The sequence below is a fragment of the Plectropomus leopardus genome, chromosome 17 (assembly GCF_008729295.1).
Source record: "Plectropomus leopardus isolate mb chromosome 17, YSFRI_Pleo_2.0, whole genome shotgun sequence".
Taxonomy (NCBI): Eukaryota; Metazoa; Chordata; class Actinopteri; order Perciformes; family Serranidae; genus Plectropomus; species Plectropomus leopardus.
Window position 1 is genome coordinate 1,160,475 of NC_056479.1, and position 18,628 is coordinate 1,179,102.

The 18,628-nt window shown below is 40.5% G+C and overlaps 1 protein-coding gene across 2 annotated transcripts in view; it reads right to left on the reverse strand.

The window, feature by feature from the left end:
- abcc1 (ATP-binding cassette, sub-family C (CFTR/MRP), member 1) overlaps window positions 1-18,628 on the reverse strand; it is a 50,503-nt gene that overhangs the window by 9,091 nt on the left and 22,784 nt on the right. For both annotated transcript variants that reach the window (XM_042505863.1, XM_042505861.1), the window contains exons 9-24: window positions 18,399-18,576; window positions 17,039-17,200; window positions 15,434-15,526; window positions 14,870-15,073; window positions 13,854-14,000; window positions 12,505-12,592; window positions 12,274-12,343; window positions 10,907-11,033; window positions 8,702-8,878; window positions 8,256-8,423; window positions 7,425-7,599; window positions 7,143-7,203; window positions 5,211-5,328; window positions 4,918-5,125; window positions 1,795-2,105; window positions 1,071-1,270 (exon numbers count right to left, since the gene is read on the reverse strand). In XM_042505863.1, coding sequence (XP_042361797.1) covers window positions 1,071-1,270; window positions 1,795-2,105; window positions 4,918-5,125; window positions 5,211-5,328; window positions 7,143-7,203; window positions 7,425-7,599; window positions 8,256-8,423; window positions 8,702-8,878; window positions 10,907-11,033; window positions 12,274-12,343; window positions 12,505-12,592; window positions 13,854-14,000; window positions 14,870-15,073; window positions 15,434-15,526; window positions 17,039-17,200; window positions 18,399-18,576 — 2,487 coding nt within the window. The remainder of the gene's footprint in view (window positions 1-1,070; window positions 1,271-1,794; window positions 2,106-4,917; window positions 5,126-5,210; window positions 5,329-7,142; window positions 7,204-7,424; window positions 7,600-8,255; window positions 8,424-8,701; window positions 8,879-10,906; window positions 11,034-12,273; window positions 12,344-12,504; window positions 12,593-13,853; window positions 14,001-14,869; window positions 15,074-15,433; window positions 15,527-17,038; window positions 17,201-18,398; window positions 18,577-18,628) is intronic.

The window sequence follows — 18,628 nt, forward strand, 5'->3', positions numbered from 1 at the left end:
ATATCCCACTGAGAGAGACTTCCATTTTCCATTACAGATTTAAGCAAAACTTGAGCGATATTTGTATTTCCACTGTGTGATGTTCTGTGACTTCTCCTTTGGTGATAACATTCCAAGAGGCATGGCGATGGATGTTCAAAATATTAGCAGCTTTATTTCTATTGCAGCCACCACACTAGCTGTCATTATTTCCAATCCAAGGTCAAGTAGACGTGTTATGGAGTCATAATGGAAATACAAGCCCCTTATATGTGGGAGCGGCCACATATGAGGGATTTCTGGGACGTGATAGTCCAAGATTTCACAGAGGAATTGTGGATCTAAAACTTCCAGATGATCCGCTAAACTTTTGAAGTTATGTGATGCAATAACACCTCTTGTAGCGCCTGCTGCATCATGAGGGAGCCAGTTTCTACTGACAAACACATAGCCAGAGCTATTAATAAATTGGCTACCTGGGCAGAGTGACTCTTTGTTGTACATCATGTGATCTATAAAAGCGCAAAAAGGGGTTACCATTGCAGTTTTGTGATATATGACTTTTTCGAATCACTTTTTCGAATCGCCTGAAATACCTAAAAACTTTTTTAGGCTGAAATGGGAGCTCTTTTGAAACAGACGTGTTTCCATTAGGCATATTTTATATTAGCAATTTGAATTTTTGCAATTATTTGCCCTTTCCCTGCAGTCTGCTCTTTTTGTGCAGCTACGTTATGTGGATGAATAACGAGGTGCAGACTCAGTATCACATATGAACAAGGAAATATAGCAAGTGGTACCGGACAGAGCAGTGAATGCCCACATGTAAGAGTGCTGTCTGTGGTCGAAACACTCCACAGAGCTAGGGTACAGGTACATATTCCTAAGTGTTACTTTTGGTTCCAAAGGTACTATATTGAAAGCTTTTGATGAGACTGCAGCTTTAGTGGCACATTCAATGCAATTCAAGAAAAAACACTGTTTGAAGAGATTAAATGAATTCTCAGAAACTTGTTAACTTGTGTTTTTCTCACTAAAGACAGTGCATGGTGTTGCATCAGGTAGTGCAGTCAGTGAGAGTGAGCACTAACCTGTTTGCTATAATGCTGGGGTAGTACGCCTTCTGGTTGTGGTCCACCCGCTGATCACTCTCTCGGATGAAGCGCTCCTGTTCACCAAAGGCTCGGATGACTGAGGTGCCCAGCAGGGTTTCACTGAAGTGTGTGTAGATGGGTGAGCGGCTGACTGACTCCAGACGCTTCAGCTGGCGGGATGACGCCACATAAAACCTCTAGACAGATGAAGGACAAAGACATCAAGCAACTTCCATCACATTAATTAACTCTTTGAAACCTCAGCAAATTGGCTCGATTTCTTTCAAAAACATGGGAAGAAGTTACATAGGATGAGTTACAAGAAAATTGCCAGAAATGTAGCCCATTCCCTAAAGAAAAGACAAAAAGGTGTAACACAAAAAACCACACAAAAAGGTATATATAGATAGATATAATTTAGGTCATTTTCTTGTCAGCTTTTCCTTTTCTTTAAACTTGTGGAACACATTTTGCCAACTTGCTCATTGCCTTTTAAGCAGTGTTTTAAAAAGAAACCAAACCAATCTGATCAGCTTTAAAAGGTTTAAGTGCATGTGGAAGGAGTCTGAAACCTGGAAAGACATATTTTTTTCTTGTGCTGTGCTCAAAGGGTTAACCAGTCCAAATGAACACAGACAAAGTGCAGACAAAGGTGGCAGAAAGAAAAGAATTTTTAAGGGATCAAAATGTGTTGAAAATGTATGAGGGGTAACAAACTGACCTGCACAAAGAAGTAGAGCAGACCAAGAACAGGGATGACAATGGCTACCAGCGGAGTGGCGACCAGGATGATAATGCAGGCACCAATCACATTGAACATGGAGCCCATGAACATCTTGATAATGAGGGGGATCACTGAGTCTATGGTGTCCATCTCCTTGGAAAAGCGGTTCACCAGGTTACCGCTTGGGGTTCGCTCAAAGAAGGACATGGGCGAGCGCAGGACGTCATACAGCATGGACTGGTGGAGGAAGCGGGATGCCAGGATTCCTCCAATGGATGTGGACAGGGAGTAACCAAAGACCGCCATACCTAAGAGACAGTGGCGAGCTTTGTATGAATGTCAAACACAACTTTACACGGAATCTGAAACCTTACTATCTGGACCTGAAATAATACACAAGTTTCATCCATAATGCTGTGTCTGAAAAAAATGTCAAGTGAACTCAGTGATGGACACAAATGAGCTGTGTGTCAGATCCAAGTCAACAATAAATCCTCTTTTTTAATTTGAACTGTAAACAAGCCTGTAAACAGTAACTCAGTTGTCTGCTGGGCTGCGTTGCCAGTCATAGCTCTCCCTGTGGCTTGTGCAGTGTTATTGGCTGATTTAAAGTGTACTTGTCAGGAAAATCAAAGGCTGATTGGCCTCCACCTCTTTTTATAATTCCCTATTCACTAATCTTTTGGTTTCAGGATGTCCTCCAGTCATTTTAAGTTAGGCTAACATCAGAGTGTAGTTACAAGTCATTGCTGTTGAAGTCAATGTTTATAGACTTTGTGCCGTTTAAAAAAGTATTTTACCAATATAAAGACAATCCTCACATAAAACTAGGCCAGAAGACACAAATACTCTTGAAACTGGTTCATGACCAGAGTTATGACAGTTCCTGTAACATTATATGTTGTCTGTGTGAGATGACAGAATAGAGAAAGTTATGAAAGATGAACTATGTAAGTAATAGTGTTTGGTGCATTGCAGAGCTGGTTTCAATTTTGATTTAAGTTTTGGTTAGGATGGGGGTTCGCAATAGCAGGAATTCTTATATACTGATTTATTGATAGAATCGTGTGTATTTTCTGTTTGTTAGCCGGCTGTGGCTCACAGGTAGAGCGGGTCATCCTCTGATCGGTTTCAGTCTGACTTTGAGAGACAGAGTTGGGCTGGTGTGTCTCTTGATCAGCTCTATACTCTTTATGTCCAACACGAAAATACTGAAGTGCAGCCTGTAGTTCGAGCAACAACCATGAATGTATTAAATGTACTGTATTTGTATGGAGCTTTTCTGGTCTTTTTGACCACCCAAAGCACTTTCACACCACTTGTCACATTCACACACTGGTGGCCGAGGCTACCATACAAGGTGCCCACTGCTACCCAGTAATCATTCAAATGCACATTCTCACCCCGAAGATGCAGCATCGGGAGCAATTTGGGGTTCAGTATCTTGCCAAGGATACTTCCACATGTTGACTAGAGGACCCGGGGATCAAACCACTGACCTTCCGATTAGAGGACAACCTGCCTGGGGGCTTTTTTGGGGCGGCTGAGAGCCAGCAAAACACCACCAAATGACTTAAATTACACCATTTAGCAGCGTATCGCCAGTGGGGCAAGGGGGTATATTGGCTAGGCTGGTTAGATGGTGGAAAGTTTACAACACTTTATCTACTCACATAGTCACAATACGAGCTGGCAGATACAACTGGCTGAAAATCGATGAATATCCCTTTAACAACTCCAATGTAATATCAGTGGTTTTTACATACACACCAAAGTTCCACTATTGTTCTGAAGATGACAGTACTCTGAATCTGCTGCTCATGTACACAGCATATTCTGATTGTATATTCCGAATAATATAAAAAAGTGATATGCCGGTTTATTCAGGTTTTAAGAGCATTCTTTGGATATGTATGCAGCGCATTCAAATATGCACAGCTGCATGTGGTCAGGAGTACAAGTGTCAATAGGGTCAATAGCCATGTAAACATCTTAGTAAAAATATTGTCTTTTTCAGAATACAGGGAAAAACTGGAATATTTTGTGCCTGTAAGCATGGTTTTTCTGAGTCAGGATCTTGTCAGGACAGATGGCTGGGTGTGTGTCCAGTTTGTAGAAATGGCAAAGAAACCATCAAATGTTATATAGAGGTTTTCTACTCTTTAACCACTTTTCTAACAAAAGTAGCATGTGTACGTGTTTTCTTCAATGCGGGTGAGCACGCTCAGTGTGTCCTTTCCCATTGCCAGCGGAGCAGACCTGTGGACACGACTGCAGCAGACGAGTATGCCTTTAAGTGTGTGTGAGGGTTGTTTTGGTGTGTCATGTTTGACATCATGGACAGATCGGATTGCTTAGGAGGAGGTGGATGGTGTTTTCTGGTGGCGCGTCATTGCATCTTGATGGTTAAGGGGCTAAAATGAGTACATTCAAACAGGTGTTGTGTTTCCATTAATGCCTATCAGAGCTGGAGGCTCTACATACCAGGACAAAAGAGTAGATACATTTAACTTAATTAGTTGGAAATCAGCAGAGTCAGTGAAAAAAAGTTCAGTGATGGCTGTCAGAATTATAATTTGTGAGATCATCACACAGCCTAAAATTCTGAGCCTAAACCCGACCAAGCTTGAAACCCCCAGCCCTCGCCACCTCTAATGCCTGGGACACACCAGCTGTGTGCCTGTGCACAAATACATGTCTCCAGCAGAAAATGGACCAGCTTGGTGGATTGACCCTCCACACTGTACATACAATATGAGGTGTTCATGAGGCCAGTGTAGGTTGTTAGTACCAAGATGTTTTATGTGCAAATCTGCACACAGATTTTCTGACATTTGACTGAATGAATAAGACTCAAAGTGTTTTACAACACAGGCACCACTCAACTACACACACGTCCAAACACTGGAGACTGAGAATATCCCCCATTCATCGGATAAACATTCTGGCACACTTACACACCTATGGCATATCTAGCCCAAGGACATGTCTACATGTACACTGCAGATCGCAACAATGGGAATCTTTTGTTCCCTCAAGCTTCTTGGCAAAATGTCTACTTTTGTTGTTGTTTTTCTTCTGTACAGTGTATCTGCTTGTTACCCCCTTACCCCTCCTCACCCTGGAACAGGCCTAAAGCACCGTATACCCCGAGTCTCATCTGTCTGTTGGGCTGCGTGCCGTTCACCACGGGGTCATCAGTCCACAGACTCAGCCAGTAGTTGGAGAACAAGGAGAGCAGATGATGGGTGATGAAGAGCAGCAGACTGGTGCATGACAGAAACACTCCGATAGCTTTCATATAAGCCCAGAACACCGACAACTTGACCTGAGGAGGGACAGGAGAGCAGGGGGTATAAGGCTGAGGACAGGCCCATCACTTACTGCACAGAGATACAGGAACATCTACCCACCCGTCCTGTGCTGGCCTTGTCAGCCTCTGTCAGCTTGCCCACCTCGGGGGGCTTGGTCTTCTTGCTGAGGACCTTGTCCTCCTCACCCTTCTCGGACACAATGCTGTCACCTGGACTGCTGTTTACACATGGAGCAGTACAAGCAAACACATGAGCTTCAGAAACACAAGATAGAGCTTAGTGAAAAAAAAGAGGTATAAGTCTGGTGATAATAAGCGGATCATTTAAGAGAATTTGTGGCATTCACCAACTTTCTTGTACTTAAATTTTCACTGATTAAACTTTCCATTTCAGCAGTCTCTTGGAAACTCGCTGACAGCTGCCTCAGGGTCTGTCCAACATCATCCACATTACAACACAGACAGTCGAACACCACATGTACCGTAGGATTAATTATTCTCTCGTCTAATATCTTCACTCGACACCCTCTCCATACTAGTTACAGGTGGCTCTGTTTTAGAAGGATGTGTGTCTGACTTCTAAGAGCCTAAATCATCCCTTCTTTATTTCTGTCACAGTACAGCTCTGCTCTGATGACACCTAGCTGGTTTCTGACAGCAGGACCTGAAGCTCCATTGTGTTAGTCCTTTGAAACTTGTGCAAACTGGCTGAATTTCTTTTGAAAACATGGGAAGAAGGCAAAGAGAAACTTGAGAAGAAATGACCCAAAATGAACAAGAAATTAGCCCAAAAAAGTACAAGAAGATTACCTGAAAATTAACACAAATAAGAAAGTAAAAAATAAACAAACACAGAAATGACCTGAAAAAGTGCTTGAAATTTATAAGAATTTTCTGTAAAAGTATTTAAAATACGTTATCATGGGAATTGTAAATATAGTTATAGTCTTATTCCCCCTAGCTTTTTCTCCTTTTAAAAAATACATTTGTCTAAATCTACTAATTTCTTGCTATTTGTGGAAAATTTCTTATCAAGCTGCTCATTTTTTAAAAGAAATCAAATCAATTTATGCAGGGTTCAAAGGTTTAAACACTTGTGAAAGGTGTCTGAAAGCAGCACAAGTGATGTGAAGTCAAGGGGATAAAGTTGTTTTTTTAAATAGGAGGTATAGATTGCCCTAGGGATGATGGTTTTCGATAGGCCGACGAGTAAATTAGCTTTGCCCTGGTTCCCTCATCGAAACATCTATGGGATTTTTCCGTTGGATTTTGGATCATGGCAGAAAATAAATTCTGTGGTGAACAAACGTTTATGATACTTACATAAATGAACATCACTTTCAGGATTTTTGAAGTCTTCGTGCAATAGCAAGACGTAAATAGCTAAGATTAGACTATAAGGGCAATACAGCATGGTCACATGACTGAACATTACCCCCACAACAAGGCTGTGAAGTCATGTTCACTGTGGTGACGATCTGTAGTCTCACTGAGCTACTTGTTAGCAACCACACAGTGGGGTGTTAACTGATGGATTTTATGTCATAGAACAAAACCTGAAAGTCTCTTCAACCTGTGTTAACCTCAGACCTTATCTCAGGCTTCTAACCAAAAAAACGCCAATATAAAACAATCTGGTAAGAACTGCTTCATCCTGTCAATATGGACCTCATAAGTGTTTTGAAATGCAAAATAATGACATTGAAAACATGTAATTAAAAAATGCAATTAATTGCAATTAACTTTGGAAATTCTGCAATTAATTACGATGAACAGAACATAAAACATATCCACCTACTACAATCAACTATGAACAAACACTATCACACAGCAGTGAAAATTTGCCTTATACAGTAATTATTAAAATACTACTACTACTGCTACTGCTACTACTACTACTACTACTACTACTACTAATACTACTAATAATAATAAAAATAATAATAATAATAACTGCTGTCAGACAACAGAGGTCTAGACTGTTGTATGAAACTGTGGTGTAGCTTATCTCTCTGTGTCCAGTTGTACTTACCCAGCAGGAGCAGGTGCAATGCTGTTCTCTGTTCCTTTGGTTCCAGTCTTTGGCATAGATTCTGAATGTTGGAAGGAAACAAAAAATTTGGCATAAGGACTGATCCCTCAACAGTATCTGGAGCCATTGCAGCTAACAACTGAGATCCAAAACACTGTTAATAATTATTCTCAGCAGTTGAGCTCTTCTTGATGTGTCCAGGAAAACTACTTACAAATGCTCTGGATTTAAATGTTACGTGAATGTGTGTGTGAGGTGCTGTGTGTGTGCAGCATGTCTCACCGTTGTTGTCAGTGTGGTCGACTGCAGTGTATGTCCGCTGAAACTCAGCAAAGGCTCCCTCTTTGGCCATGAGCTGCTGGTAGGAGCCCATCTCTGAGATCTCTCCCTCCACCATGACCAGAATCAGGTCGGTCTGCGGCAGGTAGCTCAGTCCATGAGTCACCAGCACACGAGTCTGCACACAGCCACACACACAGTCAGCATGTGTGTGTGGTAAAGGTAATACCTGAACCATCCTAAAGTCACCAAATCATTACTGTATTCATTCCTAGTCAGCACTATTAGAATCTTTAAAAAAACTTTTCATACTTCTGTATTACCATACGTACGTAGATTTCCCAAACCAGACTGAAACTATCTGTCATAATGACTTTTTTTTACCTCTACCTTTATCTGATTCCTTCAGTATTGTTACTGCTGACACTGAGATAGCGCGCTGTCTGTCCATCACTTTGGTCCAGCCTGAAATTATTCCAAAACTGATGGATTGTCAAGAAATTCTTAACTGACATTCAAGGTGCCTAGAGGGATGAATCCTTATAGAGTTTTCCTCTAGTGTCACAGACAGGTTGATATTTCTTCTTTCATTGGAATATTTTGAAAACTATTGGATGTATCACTATAAAATTTGAAAAAAACACCTGCAAGACCACAAGGATACTAAATACAGACCCAACCTAAGGCCTACCCAATCATATATTCACAATTACACTATTATTAATGCACAAACTGAAGGATTACAGTTCACAAATAAATTGTTAAATTTATGAATTTTATCAGACAGTGAACCTTCATGTAGTGCTTTGGGTCTGAGCATGAGATCACACACACCTTGTCCTTCAGCAGTCCCTGTGGGCCGATGACATGATCAAAGATATGTTTTCCTACTTGAGCATCAACAGCAGACAGCGGGTCATCCAGCAGGTAGACAACACGGTCACAGTAAACAGCCCTGGCCAGGCTCACCCTCTGCTTCTGACCTCCGGAGAGATTCACCCCCTGTACACACAGACACACAGACAGACAGACAGAGATAAAGGCAAAAATAGAAATAAGGCATTTCATTTACAGACTGTTGTGCCTTGTGTGATGTGTGTGTATGTTTTAAAACTCTTTAGAGTCAGCATTTTTTAATAGACAATTCATGAGAGACTCTAGATTTGCACCACTCTGCAGATAAAGGACCTGTGTACTCATGAGTTAACAAGAGCCCTGAGGCAAAATGGGATTGTGATAATGGGCTTTATAAATAAAATTGAACAGAATAATTGAATAACCTTCTCTCCAATCTCTGTCTCGTCTCCAGCAGGGAGGATCTCGAGGTCAGGCTGAAGGGCACATGCCTCCACCACCCGCTGATACCAGGCCTCTCTCCTCTCCTGACCAAATATTATGTTGTCTCTCAGCGTGGAGTTCTGGATCCAGGCCTGCTGGGGAACGTAGGCCACAGAACCCTGCAGGGCCACACACACCAGCACACACATTTTACATTTCAAGGCATTCTGATGATTAGCAGTCAGACAATCCTGTGAGGGTGAATCACTCTACTCTGATGTTTGCAGTTTTTAGACAGAAATGATCCCAGCCAGATGCATGAATGGAAAAAAAAACATTTTTCTGCACCCCTGACTCGGTCCTCAACCATCACCAGCAGCTTGTCAACTAACCCTGTGAGCTGGCCAAACTACCACATTAACCTGTTGGCTGCTGTCCAGTTCCAATCAGTGTTAGTTTCAACAACATTACACTCAACTAAATCAAAATGTACTTCAGTCTTTATCAACAATTTAGGGCAGTCAGCATTAATGCCTTTACTGCGATCATTTAAGGTCCATAATTAATGTGTTGTATTGGGCTGAGTTCTAAAGCTGGCGTGATGATACTGGTATCATGTGGAACCAGAAGACCTGTGGAATCCAGCCGTACCAAACATGTCGTGTTAGCTTCTCAGGAAGAAATAACTGACTCCAAACTCCAAACTCCTAACTCCAAAGTTAGTTTAAATTTTGCTGATGAAAAAACAGCATGGCCAACAATAAAATAAGCCTTAATCGCTATGCAATTAACATCCGTAATTAACATGGTCATTTTTAAAAAAAATTGCGTTCATCACCAGCCAACATTCCTGTTTTCAAGAGGCTGTACTGGGCTGAGTTTTAAAGCCAGAGTGATACTTGTGATACATGATACTTGTGTCACATGAAACTTTAACACTTATGATACAAACCATAATGCTCCAAAGTTAAAAAATACTGTTTGACAGATCTACTACAGATAAAAACTAATTTAAAAAAAAGCTGACAAATTAACTAAACTAATCACTCTTTTAATTCAAAGTCTCATTCAATGGCCTGCATGCATCGGCACACTTGTTTGGTTACATTATAACCCTGGTTCTCTGGGTGAAAACACTATCTTTCCACACAATTATACATTGCATATGTACAGGGACTGAGCCACTGGGGCAGCTGACATGGTTGTCCCTAAGACACACCTCTGTCCATGCACACGTTTAAAAGGCCAAGGTGTGCTTGATTTTGCTGATTAACATTGATTGGATCAGTTCTCGAGTGGCTTTGCCCTGGAGAGAGAGCCTCTTCACTCACAGAACTAAGGTCACAATGTAACTTAACATTCTCTATCATATCAATACTATCTCGCCACACAGTTTCATATTCCATGTGTACGGGAACCCTGCCTCACCACAAGAAGACCAAGGAGACCGAGCAGATGCAGCTCCTCATATACTCCCCAAGGGGCAGGGCAAAGGGACTGCAACGCTATTTATTGATTCAGGTGAAATTCCAGGCAGCCAGCAAAAAAACAGGACCAAATGTTGAGATGGCCAACCTTTTACCAATTGGCATAAGGCTCAGAGTGCCTTACAGAAGTGTTACCTCTCGCTTTAAACATGCAGTGGTACATCCCATTATTTAAAAGCCTGACCTTAAAGCAGCCACTCTTAATCATGTCTGGCCTATTTCTGAGTTGCCAATTAAAGTAGAAAAAATGTGTATTCTCAACTCTAGAGCTTTTTAGAAAATAAAATATTATGGAGATTCATTAGTCAGGTTTCAGGGCATTCAAAGTCTACAATGATCTACTGCTGTCTCTTGACTCTGGTAAATGTGTAATAATAATTCTATTAGGCCTTAGCTTCTCCTTCAATACAGCTGAATATTATCACCCTGAATCGTCTCGAGAGCAGCACTGGAAGTCAGGGTGGAGCCCTCCAGTAGTTCAGCTCCTTCCTAACAGATCCATCTCTTTCCTCATCTGCTCCTGTCACCTGTGCTGTACCTCAAGGCTCCACTTTGAGCCCCTTCTTATTTGCCTTTTATAGTCTTCTGGGACTTGTGCCTTGGAAATCTTTAGAATGAATTAACTCCCTGTTGGAAAAGCAGCAGACAGACAGGGGCAAGTGTGCACTGCTGCTGTGAGCAAGCCTCTGTATGTCTGTGTGAGAGAGCCAGAGCAGACACCTTGACAGCCACAGTTCCTTCTAGTTTATCCATCTCTCCAAGCAGGGCAGAGAGCAGCGAGGACTTTCCCGAGCCCACGTGTCCCACCACGGCCACCAGAGAGCCTTCTGGGATACATACATTCAACCTGCAGACACACAGTGTGATTCAACTCAGTTTATTTCAGAAATAAGCAGGTTGATTTAATTTTTAAAAAATCACATGCTGAGAAATGAATATGTATTGTTTGTATGTTTATTAATAGTACGCTGTTAACTTTTTGTAACTATGCTACTTTGTGTGACACTTGAAAGAAACACATCAGCAGAAAAAATAGAAGCAACAGAAATGCTTTCTTATGGTAAGTTGACAACATGTAAAAGGACAATATGGTACCTGACTAGTGCTTTTGGAAATTTTGTTCTAAAATAACCAGCTCTGGAAGATATCCACTTGATTTGACTCACTCAAACTGCTAAAGCATCGTTTCACCCTTGGCTGAGATTTCAACAGCAAATTTTTCCCTCTATTACTTTAAACAGAGATGTCAATATAGACTAGTGGAATAATACCAGTGACTTGTAACTCTTTCATTGGACAAGGGATGTCAAGGTTTAGCTGATGAGAATATTTTTGACTGGTTACACATGTTGGTTAATAGTTACTCTTCAATTTAGTAATACGAACACCATGCTGTACCACGTTGCTACAGTTGGTAACCTATGACAACTGAGGAGTCTCTAATGCAGATGTTAATCATGTCAATCCCTGCCCATTAACTGCGGTCAAACTGTCAAACTAGGCAGCCCTGCTTAAATATGAATCAAAACTATTTCTTATCTCAGATGTTTTCAGGGCCATATTTTAGTGTACTGTTTAGCTGTAAAATGAAAATGTTTGCTTCATCTGGTAGGCGGTGCTTCGTTTTGGCTTGACTAAAATATGTTTGACTAAAGTATGTTTGACAGCAGCCAAGGCTAGCATGCCAGTCAAGTCTGGGGGGTGGGCAGTGGGCACTTTTATGTTTCTGCATGTTAGTTTGGCTAATCAGAAATAAAATAAAAGACATTATAACACAAACTTCAAAATGGATAGCCCTTCAAAATGCTGAGCTAAAGCTCACTGAGTGAATGGAGTGATGGACTAAGAGGGAAGCTCCTTTTGTATTTCAAATAACTGCGTTTTTTTGTGTTTTTTTTCTTCAAATTAATTGGTTATTAACTGGTAAATGGCGTGCTTTTAAAAGCAAAAATAACAAAAAGCAATATATCCCTAAAAGAAACATAAAAAAGTGAGCTTATCTATTGAATGAAGTAGTGTGTATGTTGCACATTGTTTTTTGTTGATGTCAATGCTCATTTATGTGAATGGGGGACGATGACACATACCTCTTCAGTGTTGGTGATTCAGCTCTGGACCAGCTGAAAACTCCATCCACTATGGAGATACTGTGTGGGGCTGAGAGAAGGCAGAAGAGGAATATCAGTACAGTGAGTATGAAATACTTCCATCTGCAAACACAGGAAACTGGATCTACACATCATGTGGAAATACACATTTATGAGAGGAGAGAGGGCACAACAAAGCAACAGAAGGAAAAGTAGAATATAATAACTCACAGCCTGCTGCTGTTTTGTGCTCCACACTGTCCTCCTGCAGTTCCTCATGAGACAGAAACACTCGCAGCCGTTTCAGGGACACACTGGCCTAAAGATTGACACAGAGGGAGGAAAACACAACGGGCAAAGCACCGGGGACCAGATAAATGAAACTCTGTGTAGACTCATGACTAAAACAGTATGCACATAACAACAGATATGTGTGTAGGCATTCTTTTCTTTAGATCAATACAGCCACATGTACCCCATGTTCTGTTTAATGAATATAAGTAATTGTAGAACACAGTGCATGTGCACAAGTGTGTTAGGAACTTACAAAACATGAAGGTATGTGTGTTTTGTGTACTTGTCATTGTTTGGTATGTTGACAGAGTCCTTCCCACTTGCTTAGTTTTAGGAGAATCTGAGTGTCAGGAGGTAAAGAGAAGATGAAGACCGTGCAGATGCTCCACCTGAGAGAGTCAGTGTGCTTACATGATGATAGAAAAAGTCAAATTATTGTGTTAGTCTGATAAAAATCATGTCTACACCTAATTCAGACTTGAACTGGCCTAGGTGTTCTGCACATGCTCCTAGTTGCTGCTCTGGGACTGTTTGTTATTTATGAGGGGGGAAGAAGTGCTGCAAAATGGGTAAGGCAATAAATAAAAAAAGTAAGCGCAAAGGGTGGACTTGTATTCTTTATTTTGGTTTACGTAAGGGACATACAACTTTAAATGGTAGTATATTGTGCTTATCTTGAATAAGGAGTCACACCCCAGTTACCCCATCCTCTGATAAATTAAGTACAGTCCCTTAAAGGGTTTGGATCAGCTTTTAGGTAAGGGTAGCAGATATTGACGGGCAAACAGTCTTCAGCACAACACTGGCACAATAGCTAAACAATGTCCTGCTATGGACAGGGCTCCAGCAAAACATATTTTAGCCACCTAAAAAGTCAATATCAGTGTAAATGTTCACTATATTTACATATTGTCTCCTCTTTAACTTCCACAGTAGCTGGATTTCAGGAGTCCTCTGTGTGATAATTCAGCTAAGAAGCAAAGCATTCCAGTAATGGCTAACCAGGAAATACTAGATTAGATCACTGGGAATGTTACATGTAGAGATCCAGATATTATCAGCTCTATCTCTATCTTCCTGTGTGAACAGCCTCATTTTACGTTTATTTTATGATATTTATATCTTCACTACAGAATTTTATGACCCAGGTCAAACACTGGACTTCTTCCATACCTTTCTCTTCTAACCAACTGAGAATCAAACATGATATGCAATGCTAGAGAGTGGAACAATGGAGACAAGTGTGTGTGACTGAGTGCTGAGTGTGTGAGAGTGTGCACACTAACCTGTACCATACTACTGATGACCATTGGCAACATGTTGAGAGGAAAACGCAGAATGTTGAAGAGTGCCAGCGACACAAAGGCCTTCTGGGCATCGAGCACATTATTTTCATCAATCAGTACATACACGGCAAAAGTGGACAGGGCAACCTGTTTAGTGAGCCGGCAGAAGGGACAGAGACCACAAGGAAAGAAATACATCTTCATGAGATTTTAGTCCTTTTCACTGTATCATATCATTCTGATCATATATGCTTTTATATGCTGAAAATGAGAAGTGCAGCTTGTTTTGAATTTTAGACACGGTAAGATTTGTGATTGTGTTATTCTTTTATCTTGTCCAGTCTTTAAATATGTTAGTACTTGCTTGGTGTATGTTTTGAATGAATGTGGACAGGTTTCCATCACAGATTTGCATAAAATTTAAGCAATATTTTGAAAATGTCTATAAAACATGACTATGTTTCTGCTCAAAACATCAGCAGCTTTATTTCTATTGCAGCTACTACACAAGCTGTCATTATTCCCAATCCAAGGCCATGTAGGCGTGTTATGGAGCCATAATGGAACGGCGAGCACCTTATACGTGGGAGCAACCACGTACGAGGGATTTCAGGGAGGTGATAGTCCATGATTTCACAAAGGAATTGTCAATTCAAAACTTCCAGATAATCCGCTCAACTTTTGAAGAATTATGTGATGCAATAACAGCTCTTGTAGCTCCTGCTGCATCATGAGGGAGCCAGTTCCTACTGACAAGCACATAGCCATAGCATCATGTGAAAAGCCAAAAAAGTGTTTTCATTGCAGTTTTGCAAAATATGGCTTTTCAAATCACCTTAAATACCATCTCCTTTGTATGTGAGAAGTTTTTGTCAAATTGACTTGTTCTCATTAGGCGTATTTTATATTTGCAATTTCAATTTGCGCCGTTTGAGGTTTAATGGGAACCTGCCTACTGATGCCATGTCCTTCACCTGATATTGTGGTGCATGTGTGAGCGGCTGTGCTGTACTCACCAGGAAAGGTGCACAGACCCAGGTGAAAGTGGACATTGCACCCAGGTAGGCAGCCTTCTTCAGGACCTGCAGCTCACTCTCACGGATTTCTGACACCTTGTCCTTGAAGGCCAGCTCCCACGCATACAGTTTCAGCACCTTGATGCCATTCAGCATCTCATTCATCAGCCTAATGCGATTATCCTTACTCTTCATCTGAGCCACCTGCTCAACACACATGCAAAAAGTATGTTAGTTTAAGACTGAAATATAAGCTACACAATACTAAAAACTGACACAAGGTAAACTGTAGATCCTCAGTGCTCAAAACTTGGTTAAACAGGACCCTAATGAGTGTTACAGAAGTGTATGATTGAAAATTGTGTTATAGTGCTTGTTTTGATATGACCATACTGTCACTGATCACATGGCCTAACATCATGCAAAGGTCTCTGAACCATCTAAACATTAGTAAGACTGCTTAAGGTCAAGTCTGAAAACGCTTGGCATTTTGCATGGCGTCAAGAGAGGAAAGTGAAGATGTGTGACATTGTGTGTGTGTGTCTGTGTGAGGAGAAGTCCCACCTGATAGGTTTTGGTTTTCATGGCGATGACAGCATTAACAGGAACCATCAGAACCATCACAGCCACTCCAGCCAGCACAGACGGACCGAGGTTCTACAAACCAACAGATAAGTAGAATTACATCTTTGTGGCTGTATGTCTCCACGCACCAGTCAAGTTACAGTTTACATTCATGTCTGTGAAAACATGAATGCTTTACACACATCTTCCCCCCGGCAGCACAGAAGATGTCAGCACAGTTTGGAGGTGAACCCCAAGAACAGGAACAAAGATTTTGATGTCACAGTGAAGTTGACCTTTTGGATACAAAATGTCATCAGATTATCTTTATATCCTATTAGACATTTGTGCCCACAAATCCGATAATAAAGTGGTGGTAAAACCAGACGGCTGTTTGCATCAGGTACTGAAAACTATAAGCAGACTATGACATGACAGTTAGGAGAAACCATGCTGTTGGCCAAGTTGAAACATACAGGTATAATGGGACAGTAATAGATTCCAAACTGACCTTAAAAAAATTGTGAGGCAGTGTATAAAAAAGTGTCAGCATTTGTTTTGTCTCAGAAAACTGTCTAATTTTCATACTGATAAAACACTGATGACCCTCTTTTATTGGGCTTTTATTAAATTTATTTTGTCGTGATTAATATCTACCATACACAAGTATACTTTGAAAATACATTTAAAAGACTTTAGTCTGACACTCTCTTACATCTAAAGACACTGTCAGAAGCCAGAAAGGTTTTAGACACAGAATCACATTTTGCAAAGACCAGGGAACTTCCAGGGTCACTATCTGCAAGATTGTTTGCTTCAAAAAGGAAAAAAAGAGGACAGAAACTGTTGCAGCCCTTAAAATGCATAGTAAGTATGCTATATGCTGTAGCTAGCTAGCTAGCTAACGACTGTCGCCATCCCAAATAGGCTATTTGCAAGCTCAGTCATTTGCCACTTATGAATCACATCTAGAATGTTCTATGACTGTTGATATAGTACATCAGTAAGCATTATGCGTGTTTATGAGTTTATTCTTAAAGCATTATGATTCACTGCGAATGCCTTCATAATGCATTACAGATGTGGTCTTCAAAGAAAATGTTACCGAGTTCATATATTTTGATAGCATTTTTATGATAGACTATACTTGTTTTAATGTATTTTGTTTAAATGTCCCTTAAATTTGTATTGCTGTGATGTCTTTTAAGGAGTTCTGAATTCCCTGTTTGCACTGAAGAGTAGAGTAGAGGAGCAAAAAGATGTTTTGGTACAGGTATTGTTTGGTGCTCGCTGCCATCTCACCACAACACAATTAAATCACTGTGTCTAAACATTAAGCTGTACAGACTGTTTTCATTGTGTTGTGGTGCTTTTTTTCTAGTAGCTTCATTTTCAGAACTAACTGCTTCATAATACCACACTACTACACCAAAACAGCAGTTTACTGCTGGTCAAACAGAAGACATAACCCTGTTACTGCAGGCTACATTTACAAGAGAGCTTATGTTGACTGGCCAAAATCTGCTCATGCGAGACTATTGGGGCTGATATTAGTTATCATAATAAACTTATAACAGACCGTTAATAACTGGTCTGTGAACGTACCTGCCAGAGAAAGTAGAGGGCGAGCCCCACCTGCAGAGGGGCGGACCATATCATGTTGATGTAAGTGATGAGGTCCATGAAGCGCTGAGCATCTACTGACATCAGGTTGACTATCTCTCCCACAGTGGAGGTGCGGCGGGCTGCGTTGCTTATAACCAAGGCCTGAATGAGCAGATCCAAGAAGGGTCAAGTCCCATCAAAGGTCTGACTGTAGAGTCACAGCCAAAGCATGCACGCAACTGACTAGGAGAATAATTACAGCATGTTTTATGTTACTGGAAGTTTTAATCAACTTTGAATTTTTTTAAAACCCTTGAAACCTGAGCAAATTGGTCTGATTTCTCACAAAAACATAGGAAGAAAACAATGAGCAATGTAAGAAGAAAAAGACACAAAAAATGAGTAAAAAGTACAAGAAAAAGAGCCTTCTCCATCGTGGCATATTCCCTCTGAAACTCACTCCCCAAAAATATTCAAGACTGTACTGACCCATCCACGTTCAAATCACTGCTCAAGACTCATCTTTTTTAAACAAGCTTTAAAGTGTGACTGTGAAGTGTGCATTTTTTATATGCTTGTGCTTTGTTGCTATGTTTTCTGTCTTTTTTTGTTTTTTTTGTTGTTGTTTGAAATGCTCTTTCTATTGTACAGTGTCTTGAGTGAGTGTGTGAAAAGCGTTTTATAAACAAAATGTATTATTATTATTATTATAAAATTACTTAGACAGCTGGGATTGGCTCCAGCTCCCCCAAGACCCTTACAAGGACAAGCAGTTATGGAAACTGAATGAATGAATAAAATTACTTAAAATAGTAAAATAAATAAAACAATAATAAGAAGAAAGTAAAACAACACACAAACAAGGAAATTACCTGGAAGAGGTGCTTTAAATGTATTATAATTCTGCATCATAATTTAAAATATGTAAGTATGAAAATTATATTGTTTTTTCCCCCTAAATATTTTTCTCTAGCCTTTTTTAAAACAGTTTTGTAAATCTACTTATTTCTTGCAATTTGTGCAACTTTTTTACCAAGTTGCTCATTGCCTTTTTTTCCCATGTTTTTGAAAGATTGCATCAATTTTCTCAAATCTTAAATACCTGAAAAATGCATCTGAAAGCAGCACAAGAACAGTGATGTCGCTCCAGGTTTCAAAGGGTTAAACTATAAATATCTTGATGGCTATATCAGTCAAGTAAAATCCTATTCCAGGGTTCATACAGAGGGAGGAGTGAGCACCTCCTGGAGTTACACACTTCACTGCTTGTTATTCAGTCTGTGCTTCCACATCTTTCTTTATTGTATTTCCACAGTCTTTACGATAAGTATTTCTAAAATGACTCTAAATTGTCCTGTACCTTTCTGTAGACAGCTCCGATGATGGCAGTGCGCAGACGCATGCCTGACACAAAGCAGACATGAAAGTACCTCTGCAGGATGAGTGACTGCACGCTGGTACATATGAAGAGCAGAGCAGTGTAGAAGTATCCGTGCCAGGAGGGAGCGCTGGCATTGTTGACGAAGCGGATCAGCAGCCTTGATGGGATCATTGAAGAAAAAGCCAACATCAGGGTCTGGTTTCAAGTAA